The sequence below is a fragment of the Miniopterus natalensis genome, chromosome 7 (assembly GCF_054644295.1).
Source record: "Miniopterus natalensis isolate mMinNat1 chromosome 7, mMinNat1.hap1, whole genome shotgun sequence".
Classification (NCBI taxonomy): Eukaryota; Metazoa; Chordata; class Mammalia; order Chiroptera; family Miniopteridae; genus Miniopterus; species Miniopterus natalensis.
In genome coordinates this window covers 82939260-82960649 of record NC_142087.1, presented here as the reverse complement: position 1 = coordinate 82960649, position 21390 = coordinate 82939260, and the positions used below count along the sequence as shown (strand labels likewise).

General features: G+C 51.0%; 2 protein-coding genes across 6 annotated transcripts in view; one reads left to right on the top strand and one right to left on the bottom strand.

Annotated features, from left to right (window-relative positions):
• Nucleotides 1-457: 457 nt before the first annotated feature.
• Nucleotides 458-6487, bottom strand: GID8 (GID complex subunit 8 homolog). Of its 4 annotated transcripts, none has more exons than XM_087819224.1 (5): nucleotides 6384-6487; nucleotides 3859-3988; nucleotides 2483-2679; nucleotides 1982-2179; nucleotides 458-1113 (listed from the first exon to the last, which is right to left on the bottom strand). In XM_087819224.1, the coding sequence occupies exons 2-5, from the start codon at nucleotides 3974-3976 to the stop codon at nucleotides 940-942; spliced, it is 687 nt and encodes a 228-aa protein (XP_087675350.1). In that variant the 5' UTR covers nucleotides 3977-3988; nucleotides 6384-6487; the 3' UTR covers nucleotides 458-939. The 4 variants fall into 4 exon arrangements, with proteins under 4 accessions (XP_087675350.1, XP_016057936.1, XP_016057944.1 ...); XM_016202450.2 differs by lacking the exon at nucleotides 6384-6487 and adding an exon at nucleotides 5880-6220; XM_016202458.2 differs by lacking the exon at nucleotides 6384-6487 and having other exon boundaries at nucleotides 1982-2173; nucleotides 3859-5833.
• A 279-nt stretch (nucleotides 6488-6766) lies between these two features.
• DIDO1 (death inducer-obliterator 1) overlaps nucleotides 6767-21390 on the top strand; it is a 53776-nt gene continuing 39152 nt past the window's right edge. The window contains exon 1 of one of the 2 annotated variants that reach the window (XM_016202472.2): nucleotides 6767-6861. The gene's annotated coding sequence lies outside the window, so the exon portion shown is untranslated. The other variant, XM_087819222.1, reaches the window with a different exon arrangement.

Below are 21390 nucleotides of genomic sequence, written 5' to 3'. Positions count from 1 at the left end.
ACCCCGACAGGCTGAAGTGCAGGACCCCCTAGGTCGGCCACACTCCCCTAGCCAAGTCCTCCACCAAGTCAGGGCATGGCAACCCCAGCACAGCGCCAGGTACAGTGGTCCTCCAGCTGCAGGACCAGACGATGGCACTGCCATCACCACAGGCTGGCAAGTAAGCCCCCAAAACAGGTTTGTTTGAGATGATGATTTAAACTTTTTAGAGGCCATTTTGGTCATTCTTGAAATCAAAGTGAAACTTTTATTTTCAATAGAACTGCCCAAAAGAGATGGTTCGCTGATCTACCAGGAAAGAGTCTCTGACCACATACAGCAACAAAATATATATTTGAAAAATTAAAACACACACAGCCCACCCCTCACACACACACATGTCCCCCAAAGCCACACAGCCCAGACCAAAGGGAAAGCAAACCAAACTCGGTACCCTCATACACAAGAAGTCTTTGAGTTAGGATTTACAAATTTATATAGTCTTTGCCATGGAAAAACAAACAAAAACCCAGGGAAAGGGCAACTTGTACAGAGATGGGAATGAGGAGCACGAGTCATCCACCCACAAGCTCTCAGAAAGCAGGACAATGATCTGTGCTTCTCTTAGATTCTGGGGGACCTGGAGGGTCACTGGTGTCCCTAACAGGACCACCCAGAGGCCAGGGAACCCTTCAGGAGCAGGATATGAGCGCCAGGCACCACTGCCACCATCTTCAGGACTGGCCAAAAGCGTGCAGTTGGCGCCAAGCTTCCGAAGACAAGGTGTCTTTCTCTGCGAGCTTTCCAGCACTTAAAAGAGCCATTTCCCCCTTTAAAAGGTGCTGGGTCCAAAAAGAAGTAAAGTGGGGGAAGGAGTCTCTACTGCAGTAAAAATCTCCCAGTCACAGCCGGACATGCCAGCAAGTCCCATGCGGTGACGCGCGGGGTCCCCGCACAGGTCTACTTGGGCTCCTCAATGACGCCTTTGCTGAGGTCTGTCATTTTGGGGTACTTTACTTTCTTCTGGTCCAGCTCATTCTGAGCCCAAAGGAGCAGCTTCAGTAACTTTGCCAGCTTGGGTGTTGACTCGCGGTTCTCGTAATCCAGGACAGCCTGGTTCACCTCGCTCCACACCTGGAAAAGACACGCTCAGTCAGCCCCACACAGGCAGCCAGGAGTCTGTTACAATGCATATCTTACCCTCTTAGAAACCAACTTCCCACGAGAGGCCTGTTACTATTGAGACACACATGAGGCCCTCTGAGGGATGCACATACACATTCCTGCCCAGAGGGAGCTCAGGGACTGGTCTGCAAATGTCACACCTGGCCTGGATGGCAGTTCAGTGCCATGAGCCATGATGGAGGAGACTTCCATAGAGGAAAGAGCAGACTGGGGGTGACAAGCTCCACCCTCGAAGCCTCAAGGGAACCTTTCAATGGCCTGAAAAAATTGCACTTTCAATAAACACAGTGGGCCCTCTGCATGCCTGGGTTTCACCTTCACCATGGATCCGAGGATGCGGAGGGCTGGTTAGATGCACCATCACACCATTTTACGCAAGGGACGTGAGCTCTGCAGATTCTGGTAGCCATGACACACAGGCTTATACATCGCACCTGCGCCAGCAGCCCCAGTGGCACCACACTGCTCTCTAGTCAAAATGACATCTTAAAGGGCACTTTTCTAAGGGGCGGGGGGCGGGGGGGTGGGGGAGTATAAGGGGGTAGAGTAGAGGTTCTGAGACCAATCCCCGCGGTACCGAGGAGCAAGTGTACAACAAGGAGGTTCCTGGGGAATCAAAGTCATACATGGTGCCCAGAAACCCCAGTGGTTCAGGGTCGCTGTGCTCTCGGGTACAGTCACAGAGCTCTCTACACCCAGCTCCACAAGATGAAGGACCGAACACCAGGAAGAACTGGTGCTGTCAAACCAGAGTCATAAGCCCAGACACAGCATGCCCCTCATTCTATATGGGAGTCACCCCATGCTGGTTCTTTACCTTCTGCCTCTGCATCATATTCAGAAGGTCTCCAAAGGGTGAATCCTCAGGGTTATCAAAGGCCAGCAGGGCCAGCGTGCGCTCCATCTCCGTGAGGCACTCCCTGCTCTCCTCCCCCTGCTCAGCCAGCTGCGTCTGCGCGAACTCCAGTGCTGCCTCTGTCTCCCGCTGGCGGATCAGCTCAATCAAGTGCTGTTGCTAGTCAGGGGCCAAGACACACAGGCTTATACATCGCACCTGCGCCAGCAGCCCCAGTGGCACCACACTGCTCTCTAGTCAAAATGACATCTTAAAGGGCACTTTTCTAACATCTCTGACTAATTAAATTTGCATTTTTTAAAGCAAGAAACCGCTTCTGAAATACAAAGCAAGACAGCTAATTCAAACCCCTTCCCCACATAAATTAATGTTCTGTTAACACAGATTCACCTATCACTTCTGAATCATCACAAGTCACCTATTGAGGGTCCATAAAGGAGATGCCCCTCAACCAAAACTCACCTGCAGGTGGAAGTAAAGGTAGCGATTGGTGTCTAGCAGCTCTGGGTGGAGGCTGTTGATCAAGGCAATCGCCTCTTGAATCTGACCCTTCAGGATCATCTCGCGGATTTTAATTCGCTCGTCAAGGGTTTCTAGGTCCACACTAGGCTCGATCCCGGACTCCATTCGAAACTTCTCTGCAGCTTCCTTAAAGCCCTCTGGAAATGAAAACCAGCCTCACTGCTCAGAAAGTCAGCAAGACCATTAATGCATACTTTTTCAGTGCTGTAAGCCCCCTTGCCTTGAGTAAATAACCCCCAAGAGAACTGCACTTCCTTAGGGGTTAGGTATTAATATCTTGGTGAATTCCTAGTTATGCCCTTGAAACACAGAAAATGAAATCCGACATGCTGGCACAGACTCCCTGAAGGTGGCTGTGACCCCAGGTCCAGCTGCAGAGCAGCTGCAGGTCTGGTCCAGGTGAGGCAACAATTCACACAGCCTCAAGGATCCAGCCACACCCTCCTGTCTGTGAGTCCACAGCCCTCCCCACTGAAGTAGCCCTTCTCTCTATACACACACACACACACAGAGCTACAGGCTCACATTTCTGCCTCACCTGTCCAAAAAACTCAACAAAGACTACTAGTAGGAAGGGGACTACTCAGAACTACCAGAAAAAAGACATCCCTTAACCGTCTGGGCCTCCTACCATGCGCAGAATTGCCCTTTTTCTTCCCACTATCACGAGGACTGAGTGTCAGCTACAGACCACTTGTTTCCCTCATATGCTCTGCCCCCCCGCACCCTCATTTAAGCTGAGCACCTTCTAGAAACAGTCAAGTATAATTTACCAGACTGACCAGGAGAGATCAACAACTCGGGCTTTAAATGTACTTCAGAATATTCTTAATGATCTTGATTAACTGCAAAAATGTCAAAAGCCAAGAAACAGCTTTTTGCCTTCAGTAGGTCTCAATGATCTCATCTCCAGAAGAGGCTATTTTTAATGTGATAATATACAAATTTGATAGGTTAACATTGCATTTTTATAAAACCAGAACAAACCTAACTGCACATGGATCCTCAGTGGTAAACTCTGAGTGTGTATACAAAAAAGGAGCATCTGGGCCCTGGCCGGTTGGGCTCAGTGGTTAGAGAGCCGTCCTGTGGACTGAAGGGTCCTGGGTTCAATTCTGGCCAAGGGCACGTGCCTTGGTTGCAGGCTCCATCCCCAGCCCCTGGTTGGGGTGCTTGCAGGAGGCAACCAATCGATGTGTCTCTCTCACATCGATGTTTCTCTCTCTGAAAAGCAATGAAAAAAATATCCCCGGGTGAGGATTAAAAAAAGAAAAGGTGGGGGGAACATCTGTAGCATCCTGATTGCAGGCTGTTACCTGTGACCAGGTAGTTCATGATGAGGCGATTCATGTCTGCTCGCTGCACATGTAAGTTATTGAGTTTTTCCATCCACTCATCTTTTGTGATTTCATCAGGTTTCTCTGTGTAACTCATTCTGATTTATTTCTACGGGGAAAAAAACATTTTAGGGATTGGTGAAGAATTCTCTTAACAACTGTGATCATTTCAGAAATAAACACAGTGATGTAGTAAGAAGCAATGGAGGTGGAAAGATACTTTAAATCTCAAGAACAGCACATACAAAGGGCTTGCGACCTGAACTCAGGGTTAGGGACCAGGCAGAAGACTTGGTGTTCAGAAGGTAGGATGAATGCAAGAAAGAGCCAGGGGTCAAAGAACCAAGAGGTCAAGAGGTCATCTGGGGTCAGACTGAGTGAGGCTGACTGAGGTGGGAGTTTAGATATCTCCCCTAAGTGCAAAGGGCAGCTGCCAGAGGTATGAGCTAAATAATTATATGCTGTGACATATGTGCTCAAAAGGAGCTCACAATCGATCACCAGACTGATAAAGGCTAAGAATGATACCACCAGCATCACAAAGACCAGTTGTTGTCCAGAGCTCACTGTTGTCAGAGCAGGCCGAACTTTGAAACATCTGGTAGCCCTTGTGAGGCCGAACATGTGTGCCTCTACAGCCCTGTGATTCCACTCCTGCTAGACCAGACCTTGAAAACTCACCACTGTCACCAGACAGACAAGCCCGTTCACAGAAACACTGTTCAAGATGACAGGAAATAGAAGCCACATGCCAACATCCATCAAACAGCAGCACGTACCTGCCACTGTGTTCCTGGGTCCACAACCCCAGGCCCCAAACCCTTGGGAGGGTTTGTTAGGATCCAGAACTTTTTCAGACCACACAAAGCCTACACGGCATAGTCTACACTATATGACACGGCATCCTCACAAGGTCAGGTCAGCACTCCATAATCAAACATCATCTCTTCTGTGAAACGGGTATTTGTGCTGAGGGGAACAGAGGCCATTCAACAACCCCTGCCAGGTCAGGTTTCACCATCAAACAGGTTAAATACAAAAACAAACACTTGGTTTTCAGAGTTATTTGGATTTAGGTTGCCGAGATGGGATTTTGATCATGTGTTCACACAGCAGGATTTACTAAAGTGGTTAAAATAAATGAAGACAGTCACATGGACAACGCTTAGAAACCAGCTGATGAATACAGCAAGTTACAGCAGAGGCCTAAGTGTGGCAGATAGTTCAGTAAAGGACAAAAACAAGGCCAACCACGTAATGTGCTTCTGCAGTAAACACACATGAAATGGGAAACTCAGGAGGTGCTACTGAGGAAGGAGGGTGGGGCAGGTGCCAGCCCTGGGAGCACTATACTTATCTTTCGTCACTGACATACACATTAGGGACACTATTTTATAGATAGCAAAGTACATGTTCAATACTTCAATAACTTTTTTAAAAATTAAAACAGGGAATGTGGGCTTTTGAGAATTGAGCAGGAAGATCAATAAGGAGCCACCCAAACAAGAGGGATCCGGGGCACAAGAGCTGGAGACACCCGTGGGCCTTGCTGCTGGACTGAATGTGGAGGGATCAGTGGAAAACTGGAGAGTTCAAGCTGAGCCCTTGAAGGACGGGGTCACAGAGGAGGAGGCAGGACTGGGACAGGAACAGGTTTGGGGAGCAGGGCCAGTTTGGGCTGCCCATCAGACATGCAGCTGGGGAACTCCAGAAGGTACCTGGATTACAGATCTCGAGCTCAGCGCTGGGAACATTAATTAGGGAAACCGCCAGAAAGTATGGACAGCCAAGGGTAGCACAGATCAACCAGGGAGAGAGCGTGGGGAGGGAAGCAAAGGGGCTCAAGACAAAATCCTGGGTTCGTGGGAGATGCCAACACTTAGAGCACCTGACACAAAATCAAGAGATGCTGTTCCTCAAATACACACCCATCCCTCGTGGCCGCTGCCACCTGCGTAACTCTGATCAAACTCTCCTTCCCACGCGGGACAAAAAGGCACCTGTCTCTGAGTTCCCACTGGGCAACCACACCGACTGTACCGCTCCCCAGGGGCTAGAGCGACTTCCGAGAGCGACCCCTTCGGAGAAGTCAGCAGCTAAACATCCAACGCCGACGGGCAGCACTCGCTTCCCAAGCAGCAGTGTCAGTCCTCGCTGGGCCGGTGTCTGCCGGAAGCAGTTATAAACAACCTGGCAGAGACACACGTGCCGCGCGTCTCAGAGTTCTGGTTCCGAACGCCGACCCGCCCCTGGCGGTGTTCTCCCGGTAGGACGACAGCGCCCTGGCAGCTCCGGCTGGAGCAACGGGCAGTTTGACTTGCAAACTCAGGAAGCGCCGCCGCCGCCGCCGGAGAACAAGCCCCGACCTTACACCTGCTCGGACCTGCGACCCCCGAACACCCCGCGCGGGTCCGACCCCTTCTCCAGCCCCCGTCCCGCCGCGCCTCGCCGCGCTCCGCCGGGACTCTCGGCCTGACCGCCTGGGCCCGCCGCGGCCATCTTACCATGCGGATCCCGCCTCCCGCGCTGCGCAGTCTCCGCGGCCTCTCGGGGGGCCGGGCAGGGAGGAGGTGGCAGCGCCTGGCAGGCGGAGGCGGAGGCGGAGGCGGAGGCGGAGGCGGAGGCGGAGGCGGAGGCGGAGGCGGAGGCGGAGGCGGAGGCCACGGCGGAGGCGGGGGCGGGAACGGGAGGGCAGACGCACCGGCGGCCGCCCCCTCTGCCTCTTCCCGCGAGATCTCGAGATCTCAAGCAAGCAGCCAATCCAGTGCTCCCGCGACGGGGCGGAGCGCGGAGACCTCCCGGAAGCGCGGAACTACAGCTTCCGCCCTTGCGCAGAACGCTCTTCAAGGCTCCCTAGCTCTACGGGTTGGCGCGAGAGTCAAAAGGCATCGTCCGCCTTGGGGAAGATGGCCGTCGCGGAGGCGTCGTTTTGAGGGAACTTCGCGCGGGGAATGCGGCCGCTAGACTGAGTCCGTGGCGAAGGTGCCAGCGTCCCTTCCGTCGTTTGTGTGAGCCCGGAGGGCACGGGGCGGGGGCTGGGGACAGGCGCCGGGGCTCCTCGCCGCCTCGAGGCGGGGTTCCTCCCGACCTGTCGCACAGGCCCGGGAGGAGCCGCCCGTGCGCAGCCCGCAGGAGCTCCCCGTTCCGTGGGTGCGGCGGCCAGGGTTGCCGACCCTGTCGGGGAGCGCGCACCAGCTCGCTCCGGATGAGTCAGCTCCCGCCGGGCTGGGGCGGGCGCGCGCTGCGGCTGCGGCAGAGGCAGCGGCGGGGCCCCGAGCCGCGCGGGGGCGCACGGACACCTTGGCGGGGGGCTGCCCGTCGCTAGCCGTCTGCTCGGAAAGAATCAGACTCCGAGCAGGGCCGGGTTTCCGCGTCGCGGGAGAGGGAGGTGGAGCGATTTCAAGCGCTTCGGGGAAGGCAGCGGAGTGCAGCCCCGTCTTTCGACCCTTTGAAATGAGACGGCTCCCTGAGCTCGCAGTCGGGTTCCATGGCTTCGTGTGGTTGCTCGGAGGTGAACCGAGCGCACAAATGGTGTCGGACTCCTTAGAGAGTCCGATTCGGCAGATAGGTTCGACAGTGATGACCGGTCTTATTAGTCGAGTGAGCGAATCTGCAGGTCCCAGGTTTTGACACACATCTGTTTAAAACGCAGATGCACTTGCACCTTCGTTAGTAATCCTTTGTAACTACTTAACCCTGTAAACAGTTTTAGGTGTCAGCTTAATGGTGCGTGACGGGGGTGCAGAGTTTTAAAATTGTTTTCAAGTGTACACAAGCAAAAAGCTTGAATGCCAGTGGTGCCCTAAGGACATAGTGTATTCCTTTCTAAAGACTGTGGGTCATAGGCGAACAACCCCTCCCCATAGTAGCCAACCAGTTACTGAGTCTACAGGTTCTGTCTAGCGACTGGCTGCGTTATTGAGCCCAGCGTCTGCCCCTCCGAGGGGTCCTGCCAGCTCCGATCTGAAACCCACGCTGTAGGCAGGCTGGTCTCTCCTTGCTCCGCCCTGTTCACATCCGTTGGAGACTCCACAGTTGCCTTTGCAAAATGAGTACAGCTGAAAACTCATCACTCCTGCCCTTTCCCTCTACTGCAGCCACCTGGCCTGTTGGAGGTTCTCTGGGCTCTCATGAGCAGGGCCTGTGTGTAGCTGGCTCCTGGGGGTGGGAAAGATAGCCCTAAACAGAACTGGAAGTAGTGTGTCCTTTATACTCACGTGGTATCCCAAAGTATCCCTTTATGGCTGTGGTACACAGTTCTGTCGCTGTCATCTGGTAGTGCTTAAGGAGAGCTGAAGCGCCCAGCACGTGGTGGGGGTTGCTGTGAAGGAGTAAGTCAACAGTGAGGCCCAGATGTGCAGCCTGGTTGCTGGTGTTGGCACCAACTAAGCAAGAACCATCGCCATGAGTGAGAGAGGAAAGGAAGGGGATGCATTGGGTGTGGGTTTCGTTGACTTTGAGGTGCCTAAAGCTCCAGAGAAAGATGGGGACTGAGAATCGATATTCAGAGAAAGTCCATAGAGAGGAGAGGGTGAAGTCTGGAATCCAGGAGAAGAGCAACCTGTAGCCATTAGCCAAGGTTGCCCCATGAACAGAGAAGGAACAGCCAGAGAGGTTTGACAAGTCCTGGGGTTAGCAGCTCTCCTGGAGGCACGGAGCATAGAGTTTCTAGAAGATGTGATTAACAGTGTCAAATGCAGCAGGGTGGTCCAGTGTGACATTTCACCTAAAACTATCCACTTGGCAGTCATTGGTGCTGGAGCAAATTCAGTGACATAGCGGGGGTGGAAAACCATAGATTGCTGTGAGCTGAGAGGAGAATGGGGGTAAGGTGGAGACAGCTCACGTGCTGAACTCACTCAGAAGCCATTTGGGCCATGCAGTACGTGTGCATCCAGTGGAGATATTAGGGGAACAGGTGAGTGGATGTTAGGGGAAAGGATAGAGGTAAAGGTAAGAACAGCCAGGTGTGGCTGAGGTCCCCTATGGAGCGTATATGGAGTGCAGTAGAGGCCTTCTGGGCCAGAGCCCCGAAGACACCAGCATGCAGCGAGGAGTCGGGGGACCAGCAAGGAGGTGGGTGGGTGGGTGCAGGGCCACATTGGTCACCGTCTGGGGCAGTAACCAGGTTGACCCAGATCTCAGCCTGGTGGGATCACTAATGCTGAGCTTGTTTTGTTAACCCTCACACTAGGATATTTTTTCCATTGCTTTTTTGAGAGAGAGAATGGGGGGTGGGGAGAGACACTTGGACGTGAAAAAGACATCAATTGGTTGCCTTCCTCACGACTCCTCCACCCCCCCTCCCCCCCCAACCAGGGCAGGGAAAACCTGCAACCCAGGTATGTGCCCCTGACTGGGAATTGAACCCAGGACCATTCTGTCTGTGGGCCGACACTCTAACCACTTAGACAAACTGGCCAGGGCAACGCTCAGCTTCTTGACAGGAAAGAGGTGGGCCTGTGGAAGAGGAGCAGCCAGGTGCTCCCCAAACCCAGGTGGAGTCTCCATTGGACAGATTAGTGATTCTTTAAAGGGGGTGCTAATGGTTTATTAGTCTTAAAAGAGAGTTAAAGAGTTTTTAAAAGGGGAAAGTTTTCAGAATAAAATGCATAGTCCTCTCTCAAGTCCTAGGCTGTTCAACAGCTAGGTTATCAGCCAGGTTTTACAGAACCACAACATTTTTGTGGATGTTCCTGTCTTACTCTCAAAACCCAAAAGCATAAGTCAAACCTCTACATGCTGGAGTCTCTGCATCAAAGAGACTTGACTAAAACAGAACCTGATTCTTCAGATCTGGTGTAAACTGATGGGTCGCTGCTGTGCTGCATGGTGACCACAAGTTGGCAGTAAACACCCAGAAGTCAATTCCCATTGCCTTTGCTGTCACAGGTTGAGGGGAGTGAGGGAGGGAGCATTTTATTACTAGGTGGTTCCGTACATGCTTAATTGCCATGCAGCCTAGCTGAACTAAGTCCCCGGGAGACATGTTGAAAGGGAGGGGTGTTTGAACTGGTCACCCTCCCCCTGTATCTTCACCTGCATATATTTCCCTTATGGATGATGCCACTAAGTCCCAAGACACCAGTTATGTCATAAGTTTCTTTGCATGAGTAAAAGCAACAGTGATATTTTAATGTTTAACACTCCTGCTGAGGTGGTAACATAAACTGTGTCCAGAATAGTGCCACCTGGAACAAATGGGGTAGCCTGAGGTGGGATGGACAGTCCTGCTGCTGCAGACCTGCAGGGGCACAAGCAGCACTCCTGTGCCCTTCAGACCCGGCTGGTGGAGGGTTTGAGATGCACACAGACTGGTTTGAGAGTTGACCTTTTTTCCCCAATTTAAATTATACACACACATGCGCATATATACATATAAATGCACATAATATGTATGTTGAAGGCCACATCTGCATATGCTTTAAGGGTTCTTTTTGCATGACTGGGATGCTATAATCGGATGTCCAGTCAGAGGTGGAACCACTGAGTGAAGATGAGACATTTTTCAGTTAATGTCCACGTTTTCCTGTTTTAAAACACTTGCAAAGTTTTGGGTTTTTTCCCACTTTAAAATCCTCTTACCTTCAAGCTTTAAATGTTTACGTTGTGTTGTAGCGAGAGGAATTTTGTGTCTGACAGGCTCCCAGGATTTTCCATTCCTCTGCACAGCCAGCCTCCCATCTTTGTGGACAGTTGGGTGCTCGTTTCTCCTTGGGTTCCTACACTTTGGAAGCAGTTGGTTCCATTTGGGACTCAAAAATACCCTGCTCCAGAAGGGTGATTTATGGGTGTTGACTTTGTTGAAATGCAGAATGAAAACCTTTTGGGTATCCTTTTGAAATCCCTAATATGTCAGCTCTGTTATTCTTGGTGTTTCTGCCAGATACACCTTTCTTGTTTTAGAGAGCCAGGCTAAAGCAGGAATGAATTTATACAGTATTTCTACTCTGGACAAATCCACAAGGCCACTGTAAGACCTGACTTTAAAGTCTCACTTTTTACATATTTTCATTTGGGAGGAAAAAATCATATCAAATTGTAGCCTGTATAATTGTAGGTGCACCCCTACCCCTATGGCCCCCTGAGGCCAGGGCTCATGGATGGAAGATAGGCAGCTGTCTTGTCTGAGTGACCACCCCTCACCGCCTGGAGGTTCCCACAGCTTTCCCTGCTCCCCAGCTGCTTCAGCTTGGAGAGGCCTGTGAGCTTGGTTTCCCCTTTCTGTTACACACACTGATTAGCCTGTGAGGCAAGCTGCTGTGCTCTTCTTAAACTGCTTTTCTGTCTCTGCCTGTGAATGGCACTGATTTTCCTAGCTTTCTTATTTGCTGTGTTCCTTTAGAGACTGTTGAGATGACACCAACCAGAAAAGAAATGCAGTTTTTATGCCTTGTACTTAATAAAGTTGACTTTATTTACTTTTCACTGAACTCATAGGGAAACTTAGACATCTCAGTTACAGGAACCATCCAAAAGGTAAGTGACCAGCACTGTTGTGGGTGCATGAGCTCATCTTGTCTCAGTAGCAGAGCTAGAACTGGACTCCAGCTGGGAGGTACAGATACTCAGCTTTGGTTTCTGAGATCTCTGGAGAGGGCGGAGGAGCTGAGAACTCCTGATTTAGTGCCCTGACTTCTATGCAGTTTTTGTACCTTGTTTAGATACTGAAGTGGCCCAGGGGCCATGTCCTGTTGCTTTTCTAATGAAGTCCGTCATCGAAAGGTTGTTCAGGTGATGACACCACCCCTGATGCAGCAGCAGCTGCAGTCAGTGTAGAAAAGTTCCTTGGTATGCGCACTCTGCTTCCCTCCTCCCGCCCACCTTCCCTTTCCTGGTCTTACATATTTATTTGGCTTGAAAGAAGTTTGGTGTGGCTCTTGTTTGCTCCTTTGAACACATAGCTCTGTCACACCTGTTAACATAAGAAACATTCAAACCTGTGAAGAACCTTTGTGAGTTTATTTGAACCAAACTGTCCACACATGCCTGGAAGCAAAATCTCAACAGATTGAGATAATGCTCCAGAGAATAGCAGTTTTGCACCTTGCTTTATAGGTTACAATCAAAGTAGGATACTTAAGTGGGTTACGTGAAATCTGTTGGTGTTAGTTAACAGTCAACAATTAACATGATAACAATGATAATGAGGGGATTTGTGGTCTCAGCAATGTGCTTTGAGGGCCCGGGTAAAAAAAGGGGAAATTACTTTGTTTTGCAAAGGTATGTTAATCTGGTATGTTATCTCATGCAAAAAGGCTACTAGGGGCTTAGTAAGGTGAAGATTTTCCTTTGTGACAGGAAAATACTGTCTTAGGACATGGCTATCCATCCTCGATTGCTTTTGAAGTTTTAATTTTAGACCATCCTTTGTGGTTACTTTAGGTCTCTGTGAATTTTCGAGGCCACCATGCAGGCCTTCCTGGAGCTTGTCAGGTTTAGCATGTGGCCCCTTTTTGTCCGCATATCCCACAGCCCACTTTCTATAGGTCTTCAGTATTGGACACAAAGTTTAACTCCTACCTTTTCCTTACATTACTTTTGCTTTTCCCTGACTTACCTACCAACCTCGGCTCTTAAGCACTCTGCTTATTAGATGAGACAGCTGGTAGCTTGGGAACAGCCCCCAGCACCTACTCCACTTAGTGATGGGGGCACAGCAGTGGAACTTGCCCTGCTGTGGACAGAGGTCTGGGTAGCAGTCGCAGCCTGCTGTCCTTTTTACACGAAAGCCACAACCCAGTGCTTTATGCCCTTTTGCTTTTATTGTGAAACCTTACAGCTGTTAAACAAAAATTTAACCTTTTAAAAGCAAAAGGGTTTATTAGGCTATTGGTAGCAAAAAAAAAAAAAAAGACAATCAGTCTTGGGGCACCAGTCTAAGCCACCCGCAGCCTGGCTAAGAGGAAAAGACAAAGATGCCTATCTGTCTGGTGTTTTTATGGGTTTGTTTTTTTTAATCTTCACCACAGGATATGTATATTTTTAATATATCTTTATTTCAGAGAGAGGAAGGGAGAGTGAGAGAGAGAAACATCAATGATGAGTCATTGATGGGCTGCCTCCAGCCCCTGAGTGGGGATCGAGCCTGCAACTCAGGCATGTGCCCTGACCCGGAATTAAACAGCATTCTCCTGGATCCTAGGTCGATGCTCAACTGCTAAGCCATGCCCAGCCAGGCTAGGATATTTTTTCCATTGCTTTTCAGAGTGGAAGGGAGGGAGAGAAAGAGAAACATCGATTGGTTGCCTCCCGCTGTTGTCAGGGATGGGTATCGAGCCTGCAGCCAAGGTATGGGTCCTTGGCCAAAATTGAACCCGACCCTTCAGTCCTGGGGCCAACGCTCTAACCACTGAGCCAAATCTGCTAGGGCTGCCCTGGGTTTTGCTAGCATTTTTATACATTAGGTGGGGGGAGAAAAATGTGAGCCTCTGATAGTACTTATGTTTGCTACAAACAGCAGGGGTGGGGAGGGGTAGTGGGAGCAGGACAATTTCTGGGGTTCGCTGGTGGCTAGCTGTTGGATAATCACAGAAATAGCCACTTGGAAATTCTAAATTCTGACAGGAATGTAAGCAGACTTTTGTCCGAGTTGGTCCACAGCTATAAGTTAGCTGGCCTTATGTACAATATAAAAGTGGTGAAAGTCAGTTTAAAAAAAAAGTGATTAAGTTTTTGTTGGCTATAAAAGAAACAACACTAGATTTATCTGTTCCTAGGAATTTATATTTTTGCTCTGGAGGATGGTGGGGGTGTATTTTATAGTATTTTCATTCACGTATTCCACAAATGGTTAAGAGCACAGCCTCTGGTTATCAGGCACCCTGGGGCCCTGGAATAGGCTTGATTGCAAAAGAAGATGTCTGTGTTGTAAATGAGAGGGGTGGATGTGCTTGCGCCCCTTCCCTCCCCATCATCCAGCCTGGGGCAGCCGGAGAATGACTGGGAAACACAGTGCTGAAGTTCTCCACCAAAATGTGCCACTGCTTTCTGTCCACCAAGCCTTGGGCCAGGGTGAGCGTGAGGTCTGAGCCCTATAGCCCATGACCCTTGCACCAAAGGACATTGGCTGCCATGGCTATTCTGGAAGAATCGTGTGGGTTTTCCCAAATTGCTGATGGAAGTCAGGGAAGCGGAGCGAAGGGGTCCAACCTTGGCCTTTCCCACCCCCTTGGGGTGGTTGCTGGGCTGCTCTGTGTCACTGACTTCCAAATGAGAGTAACAATAAAACTACTTGTGGCCGCCTCCTTTTAAGTTGTCTTTGGAAAGGGGTGAAACCTCCGAAGGAGAAGGGAGGGTTGGGACTGGAGCACCTGGCCTCTCAAGGTTGCACTTGACCTTGAGGGTGTTCTGCTTTAGGGTTTTCATTTGAGAACTGTATTCTGCCCAGGACCCTGCTTTCCAACGGGCTTTAATTCTGGGGTAAGAAGAGGCTGAACACCAGGAAGCAGTTTGTTGAAAGATTGATGGGTCCCAGGTCATGTTTTACTGCTCTGATAGACTTGAGGTTAAGGACCTGATGTCTACATGTATTGGTGATGTGCTGATCATTTTTTTCCCACAAAGCCTCAACTCCATTGAGGCATGGAATCCTATTACGCTTCCTGTCCCCTCTGGCCCTCCGAGCCACTCCTTTTGTCAGGAGTTGGGGTTTTTGTCATGTATTGGGGTATTTAGGGAAGAATTTGAGATAACTGGAGACTCCTTTTTAAATTTGGGTTAGTTATTAAAATAAGTTTGTTAGGAGGAAGTATTCCTTAGTTGGTAGAGTTCAACGAAAAAATACCTAATCTAAATTCCAGAAATGCCTCTTTCACCAGTGAGAAGCAGCTCCCACTTGTTGAGGAGTTGCAACAAGTGGGCTGGAATTACCTGAAGAGGTCAGAGCAGGAGGCCTGACTACTCCAACAGGAGGGGTGCCTCTCAGCCTGCAGACTCGGTCAGCCTGCTCTGCTGGGAGAGATCTAATGGAGGGATGGGGAACAGTCCAGGGGCTGTGAGGGTCCACCTGAACTGCAGTGACAAACAGGGGGCTTCCTGCTGTTCCTCTCCTTTCCTTCTGTCCCCTTGGTTTCCCACTGAGCTTCCTCAGGCTTCCTCCTAGTCCACCTGTCTTTAGTGCCTTTCACCCCTCCAAGCACCCAGCCTGTTACTGCACCCCAGAATTAAAATCTCAGCTTGCAGACATTGCTGCTGGTTTTGCTTCATTTAAGGATCCTCAGCTGAAGAGGCTAAGCAGGCAGGGTTTCCCATTTAGGGGCCCTTTGTAGGGAGGCCTCATGTGATCCCTAGTGCCCCAGCATACCAGCCCCATCTTACAGAAAACTTGCCAACATCAGTCACCATGCTTATTCAAGCCGGTTTAAACTCGATCTGCCTGGTCTCTAACCTTCCAGTACACCTATCTGGGAGCCAAACTGAAGACACAAGATGGAAGGGTGTAGGGCCCATCCCTGCAAGATTCCACGAAGGTTGTCCTAGCAGAATCACCAGCAGAAACTAGCTGGGTTTCTCCTTTGTAGAAAACTGACAGGCCTTACGGTCTTTAGAGGGGTCTATTTAAAAGCACCCCTGCCCAAGGGCCCTGGTTCTCGTGCATGGAAGCATCTGGGAGACCTCTTTAGGATCAGAGGCACAGCTTTAATGCACACAGGGAACGTTTCCACTTTTTGCCAAGGGGTTCCTGCTTACAAGGAACGTGGAAGTGGGGCTGTAGGGGCAAGTGATGGGGACGGAGGCCAAGGAGTTACTGCCCTCGGGACCAATGCTCAGTGTCCACGGTGCCCCGAGGCAGCAGGGATTCCCCTCGGAGGGTCGGCTGAGTATTTGGGGACAGGCAGATGGCTGGGGTGTCACTAGTTAGCACTAAGTGGGGGGGGGGTCCACGAGGAAGGTTTCATATCTGCCAGAGCCCTTTCTCTTTCTGCACAGTAACTGTCTCACCTTTCCCTCCAGCCCTGTGGGCAGGTGTGCCCAGGGTGCGTGCGTGGGCGGCGGCTCGCTGTGCACCTTGACCCAGTGGGCTGCGGGCTTCAGTCCAGGAGAAACTGAAAACGCAGGCTGGTGGGAAAGCAGCCCCGCGCCTTGCTGCTATACCCTCAGGAGCCCGCCGACTGGAACCCCGCCAGGCGGGGGCAGGCCCACCAGGGTCTCGCAGCCTGGGATCCGGTTGCCCCACTTCCGCCCCCAGCTTTGGCCTTTGGGGCAAGGCGCCCAGAGCGCATGCGCGTGGGGTGGAGCCTAGACCTGTGCTTCCGTTCGCCACACGGGGGCGCCGTTCGGGGTGCGGGCATCCTCTAGCCCCACGGCGTCTCGATGGCCCGCGTTCTCCCTGCGCTGAGAGCGGCGGGCGGGCCCTCTAGCCCCCGCATCTCGGTCCCGGGCGCCGACCCCGCCTGCCCGCTAGTTCCGCGGCTCTCTGAGGAAATGGCTGCGAGGCCCTAGAGGCCTGGGAGAGGAGGTGAGTGGCGTTCGGGCGCCGGGCGGAGGGACTGGTCGCCGCAGGGCCGCGCTCGGGGGAGGAAAGGGTGGCGGAGGCAGCGGCGCCCGAGCCCGCCCGCCCAGACCTGCGGTGTCTGTGCAGGGCCGCCCGCCCGCCGGGGAGAGAAGATGGCGGCGGCGGCGGGGGAGGGGCAGGGGTCTGGAGCGGCCCGCAGGCTGAGGGCGCGCAGGCTGAGGGCGCCCGGCCCGGTGGGAGCGCACTGAAGGGAAAGAGCGAACGCTGCCCTGGGACCCAGACGAGTTCCAGGTGCGGCGGGCTGACACGGAGAGGCGCCTGGTTCCTGTGGCCGTGGAACTGGTGGGATTGCTTGCTTGTGTTTAAACCAGTTTGCCCCCTAGACGTCTCGGGTGGCGAAGTTCCGCTCCAGGGCCCGCTCAGGTGTGCGTTCGGCTGGTTTTGACTGGCACCGACCCTTGCGAGGGTGACGCCGCGACGGCGCGGTGTGTGGTCGGTAGGGGCTGGTTTCGCTTCCTCAGCGTCCGCGCCCCGCGGGGAAGCGGTGGCGGTCAGCGCTTGTTGTGTGGCCCGTCGGCTGGGTGTCCGGCCGTACTCGTGTCGCCATGTACCGCCGGGACTTTCGCCTCTGACCCTCGGATCCGTTCCTCTCCCCCACGCCCGTGTCCACTGCTCCGGCCGGGCCGCGAGACAGGAAGTCAGGGCTTCTGCCTCGGCGGTGGCGGCTCCGGTGACTGCAGCGCGGCGCCTTAGCTGTAGCTGTTGAAGATACTGTTAATTCTTGCTTGGACCGTCGGTAACAAGGTTCTTGTCATTTGCAGGCTGATGGGGCGAGATTTTTTATTTATTTTTTTAATCCTCGCCCGAGGATATTTTTTCCTTTTTTTTTCCCCCAGCAAGAGTGGAAGGGAGAGAGAGAGAGAGAAACATGGATTGGTTGCCTTCTGCACGTGCCCCGACCGCGGCCGGGGATCGAGCCTGAAACCGAGGTGCGTGCCCTTGGCCGCAATCGAACCCGACTCTAACCGCTGAGCCACACCGGCCAGGGCGTTGGAATGAGATTTGAGCCTCGTGTGCTTAGGGGCCTCTTGTAGGAGGAAAAAGGAGGGTCTTAAGGTTTTTTCAGTGTTTTCACATAACTTGTACCTGTAGGGTGGTGCCGAGGGAAGCCGAGCCTCTGATTGGCAGCGATAACCGCTGGCGATGGGCATGAGCGACAGCCCGTTTTAAGAGGAGGGAGCTTGCCCAGGATCTAGAGCTGAGTTCTGTGGTTTTCCCGGAGCAACACAGGCCCTGACTGAAACGTGCTTCCAAGAAAGGTGCTTTCGGCTGTGCGCTTTGAGGAAATAAGACCTCTGACCTGCAGAACGGTTCCTTGACTTACTCAGCGAGTGCTCATTGCGCCCGGTGTGCCAAGCACCAAGGCAGAAGCGGTGACCAGAAAGTTGGCCTTCCCAGTCCTGTAGACAAGTGTATGGGGACGTGAGGTCATCCCAGCTCCTTCATTGAGGGCCCTATGGCACGTTTGTAGATGGACTTCTCTGTGACTGGTCCACGTTGTAAATACGTAGCCATCTTAAGTGCCCCCCAGGGAAGACCCTTCCCCATTGGGAAACTTATTGCCTAATGCATTTCCTCAGCACTGTTTCCTGCTTACCTGTGTTCACCATGAGTTTAGGAATTATATGTATCTTTTGTTTACTTCTGATTTTCCCAGAGCCTTTCCTTAGTACTCTGATTAAATTCACGCTGTATCAGGCAAAGCGAGGTCTGTTCTCATAAGAAAAAAGGGCACAAATAAAAAGGTGTGTAATTGGCCGTTCCCCTCTCCCCCTTACTATTTGCTAGTACCTATGGTTACCAATTTCTTTCCTGGCAAAGGGTGGCATTCACAGCGTGTGTGCTGTGAGCATCACAATAGCTTGTTGCAGATGTGTCAGTGGGGCTTGGATGGGCATGCTCAATGCTTCAGGTGGGCCTTGGTCGATAAGTTTGCCTTCAAGTGATGTGAGGGGTTTAGAGTGGGCACTTTGGCTCCCAGTGGAGCTTGTGGACCCTGCTGTTACCACTGTGAATCTGTCTTGCTGTGACCATGGGGTGCCTAATTTACTAGGAGTCCTGACCCTGCAGCCCAGGGACCAGTTCTGTTAGTACATGTTGGCAAGGTATTCCAGGTCCTGATTTTTTTTTTTTAATACGTCTGTCCCATGATACCAAGTGACTTCATTTGGCTCTTGCAGAGCAAAGATTGTGTTCACAGGCCAGCTTTCTGTTGTCCTTGGGTCTCTGCAGTGTGCACTGTGTCCCATGGATGCCTGATTTCTCATACGCCTGGTAGACTCAGCAAGTCCACTAAGAAAGTTTTTCCTAACAGTCTCACTTTTGCATTTTTCTTACAGTGAAAACCTAATATTACCCTTTTTATGGCCAGCATCATGTGACCTGTGCTAATTCATCACAAAGGTCTGTGATTGACAGCTAGTGGAAATGAACCAGTTAGGAAGGAGGGAAGGCTAGAAACCTTCAGAATTGAGCTCACTTGGTCCCAGTGCCCACACTGAGACCAGATTAGTCTCTCGCTCAGTCCTCATTTTTTGAGTAGTAAATGTGAGGGTAAATTGTTATATGAAGTTGAATAGGTAATTGTACGTATTGTAATAAGAATGTTTGTAGCCATGGCTATAAAACATATTTCATCAGCAGGTAGTGGTTACCTTGTGTATAATTTGTGAGGCAGGTATTTCTCTCTTTGGGCATCAAACTTAGATGCTGTGGTTTTGTTTTTCAAATGCTGATACAGACACTTATGTGGTACCTAATATACCTTTGTAGGACTAAACGGGGGCTTTTTTCCAATATAAAGGTAGCTTTACTATGGTTTGGATTATAAAGATAAATGCACATAAAGAAAATTAAAACAATATAAAAATTTAAGAAGAAAGCAAAAAACACCAGAAATGGCACCATGCAGAAGTCCACGTCACAACTGTTCTGTTCCCATGTTGATGAAAGTGGATGTGTGCATGTGGTCAGGTGTGTTTGGGGAGCGTGGCTGCTGAGGGCGGACTTGTAACCTGCTCTACTCACTCGCTGTGAGGGTCCCTTTCCCGGGCAGTGGCTGGAGGGCTGGTTATTCTCGTTGCAGTCTTTAAAAATCTCGTTATTGGAGTGTTTTGTTTCAAACCAGTCTCCTGATGATGGACATCAGAGCACTTTGGAAACCCCAGCACTGTCCAGTTACCTTCCAGGTCAGAATGAAGCAGCCCACCTGGCCCAGGGGAAAGGGATGTGGCTGGGGTCGGGACTCCATCCCTGTGCTCAGCACATTCAGGGCTCTTAGCAAATACTCATCAAATAGACACTCCTAAGGGGGTTTGTTTCCCCTCTGACATCCACCATTCTTGGCATGTTTGCCTGCTCTGAGCACTGACTGGTTTTGAGATGGTTAAGTTTCAGATATCCTTTTAGGAAACTGTGAGATCACAACTATCCCCATTTCTCGGGCAGGAAGGTACAGCTCAGAGAGAGATGACTTGCAGTTAGGTGTGCAGCTGGGGTTGAAGCCGGGGATATCCTTATGTAAAAGCCATTGAGCCCTCCAGGCCCCTCAATCTGCTTATCAGAGGATTTAGCCCATTTGTCAATGGGGGGGGGGGGCTGCTTGCTGCCTTTGTCAGGACCAGGAATGCTGAGTGGTCCCCCAGAGATTCTGCTGCCATGCCCAGCAGGGTGGGGGGGGGGATGGAGGCATGGGGCTAGGTATACACTAGCCTTGGACTCTTTGGATTTGTTGATTTTAATTTTAAGTTTTCCCTTTAGTTGTAAGACAGCCCCTCTGGGCACACCTTCCCACCCATGCAGCACTGAGATGAGTGTGAAGTCACCTCCACGACACATTCAGCTTTGCGTTGGTCCTTGAAAATTGACAGAAAATACTGTTATTTCTTCCTTAACACCTTTATTTAGAACTTCCCAGTACCCCAAAACCAAAACCAGACATTGGCCTGTGCTAGTCTGGAGGAAAGGAAGGAAGATTCCAGCTGAAATACAGTTAATTCTTAACTTGTCTCCAAGGTCCTTAAGCATTATTTCTGCCCCTTGGCCTGTGTGCGAGACCCTAAGACCTGTTGGGGATGCAGCTCTGCTCAGGAGACAGGCCTGAGTGTAGACTTATTGTTTCTCCAGCCATGTTCTCTGAACTTTGGGGCAGTCAGTGTGAGTGCTACAGCTTCCCCCTAGAATCAGGCCCTTCTCTGCACTCATGTGAAACTGGTTGAGGAAAGTCGCGAGCATCCAGAAAAGTCCAGTGCTGAAGCAGTGCTATCTCAGCCTTGCAGTCTTTCTGGCTAGAAGGTCACCATGCTGCTTGTGGTCCATCAGGCAGCAGTCCTTAAGGTTCCCCCTAGTGTCAAGTCTTCTCTGTCAGCCATTCCCGAAGGGTCTGAAGTAGGACCTGGCACACTGGAAATTAGTGGGACCCAGAGAACTTTTGTTTAAGTTATATCTGTTGATATTTACCATATTTGGCATTTACAATAGAGACATTTATATATACTTATTGTAAAATAATAAACCCTTGCATATTAACATGAATAACATTTTGTAGAAACTGTTTTCCAGGACAGAACCAATTTAATGAGAAAGGTGCCATTGTTTTACCTTTTTGCAAGTCTCTTTTACATCTGGCTTAACTGGCAATAGCTGGACTCTCACATCTGCTTCTAGAATGCTACCATATACTCCTGAGAGAGTGACCCATGAAAAAGGCAACAGTATCTTAGTGTTGTGCAAATAGTTCGACCTTGGGGACCTCGAAAGGGCCTGTGGGCCACACTGAGAACCTCTGCTCTAGATTATGGTTAGAAGTGCTTATTGTTGAGAGGTGCACATTTTAAGGAATAGTTGACTCTAGACTTTTAACACCAGGGAAAATGAGTTCCTTTTAAGAAGACAGGCAGTGTCTTTGCATTTTTCTAAATTGGCACAACCACATAACTTGCTTTTTGGGAAAAGGCTGGTTTGTGGTCACAGGTGAAAGTGTTTCCAGGCACACC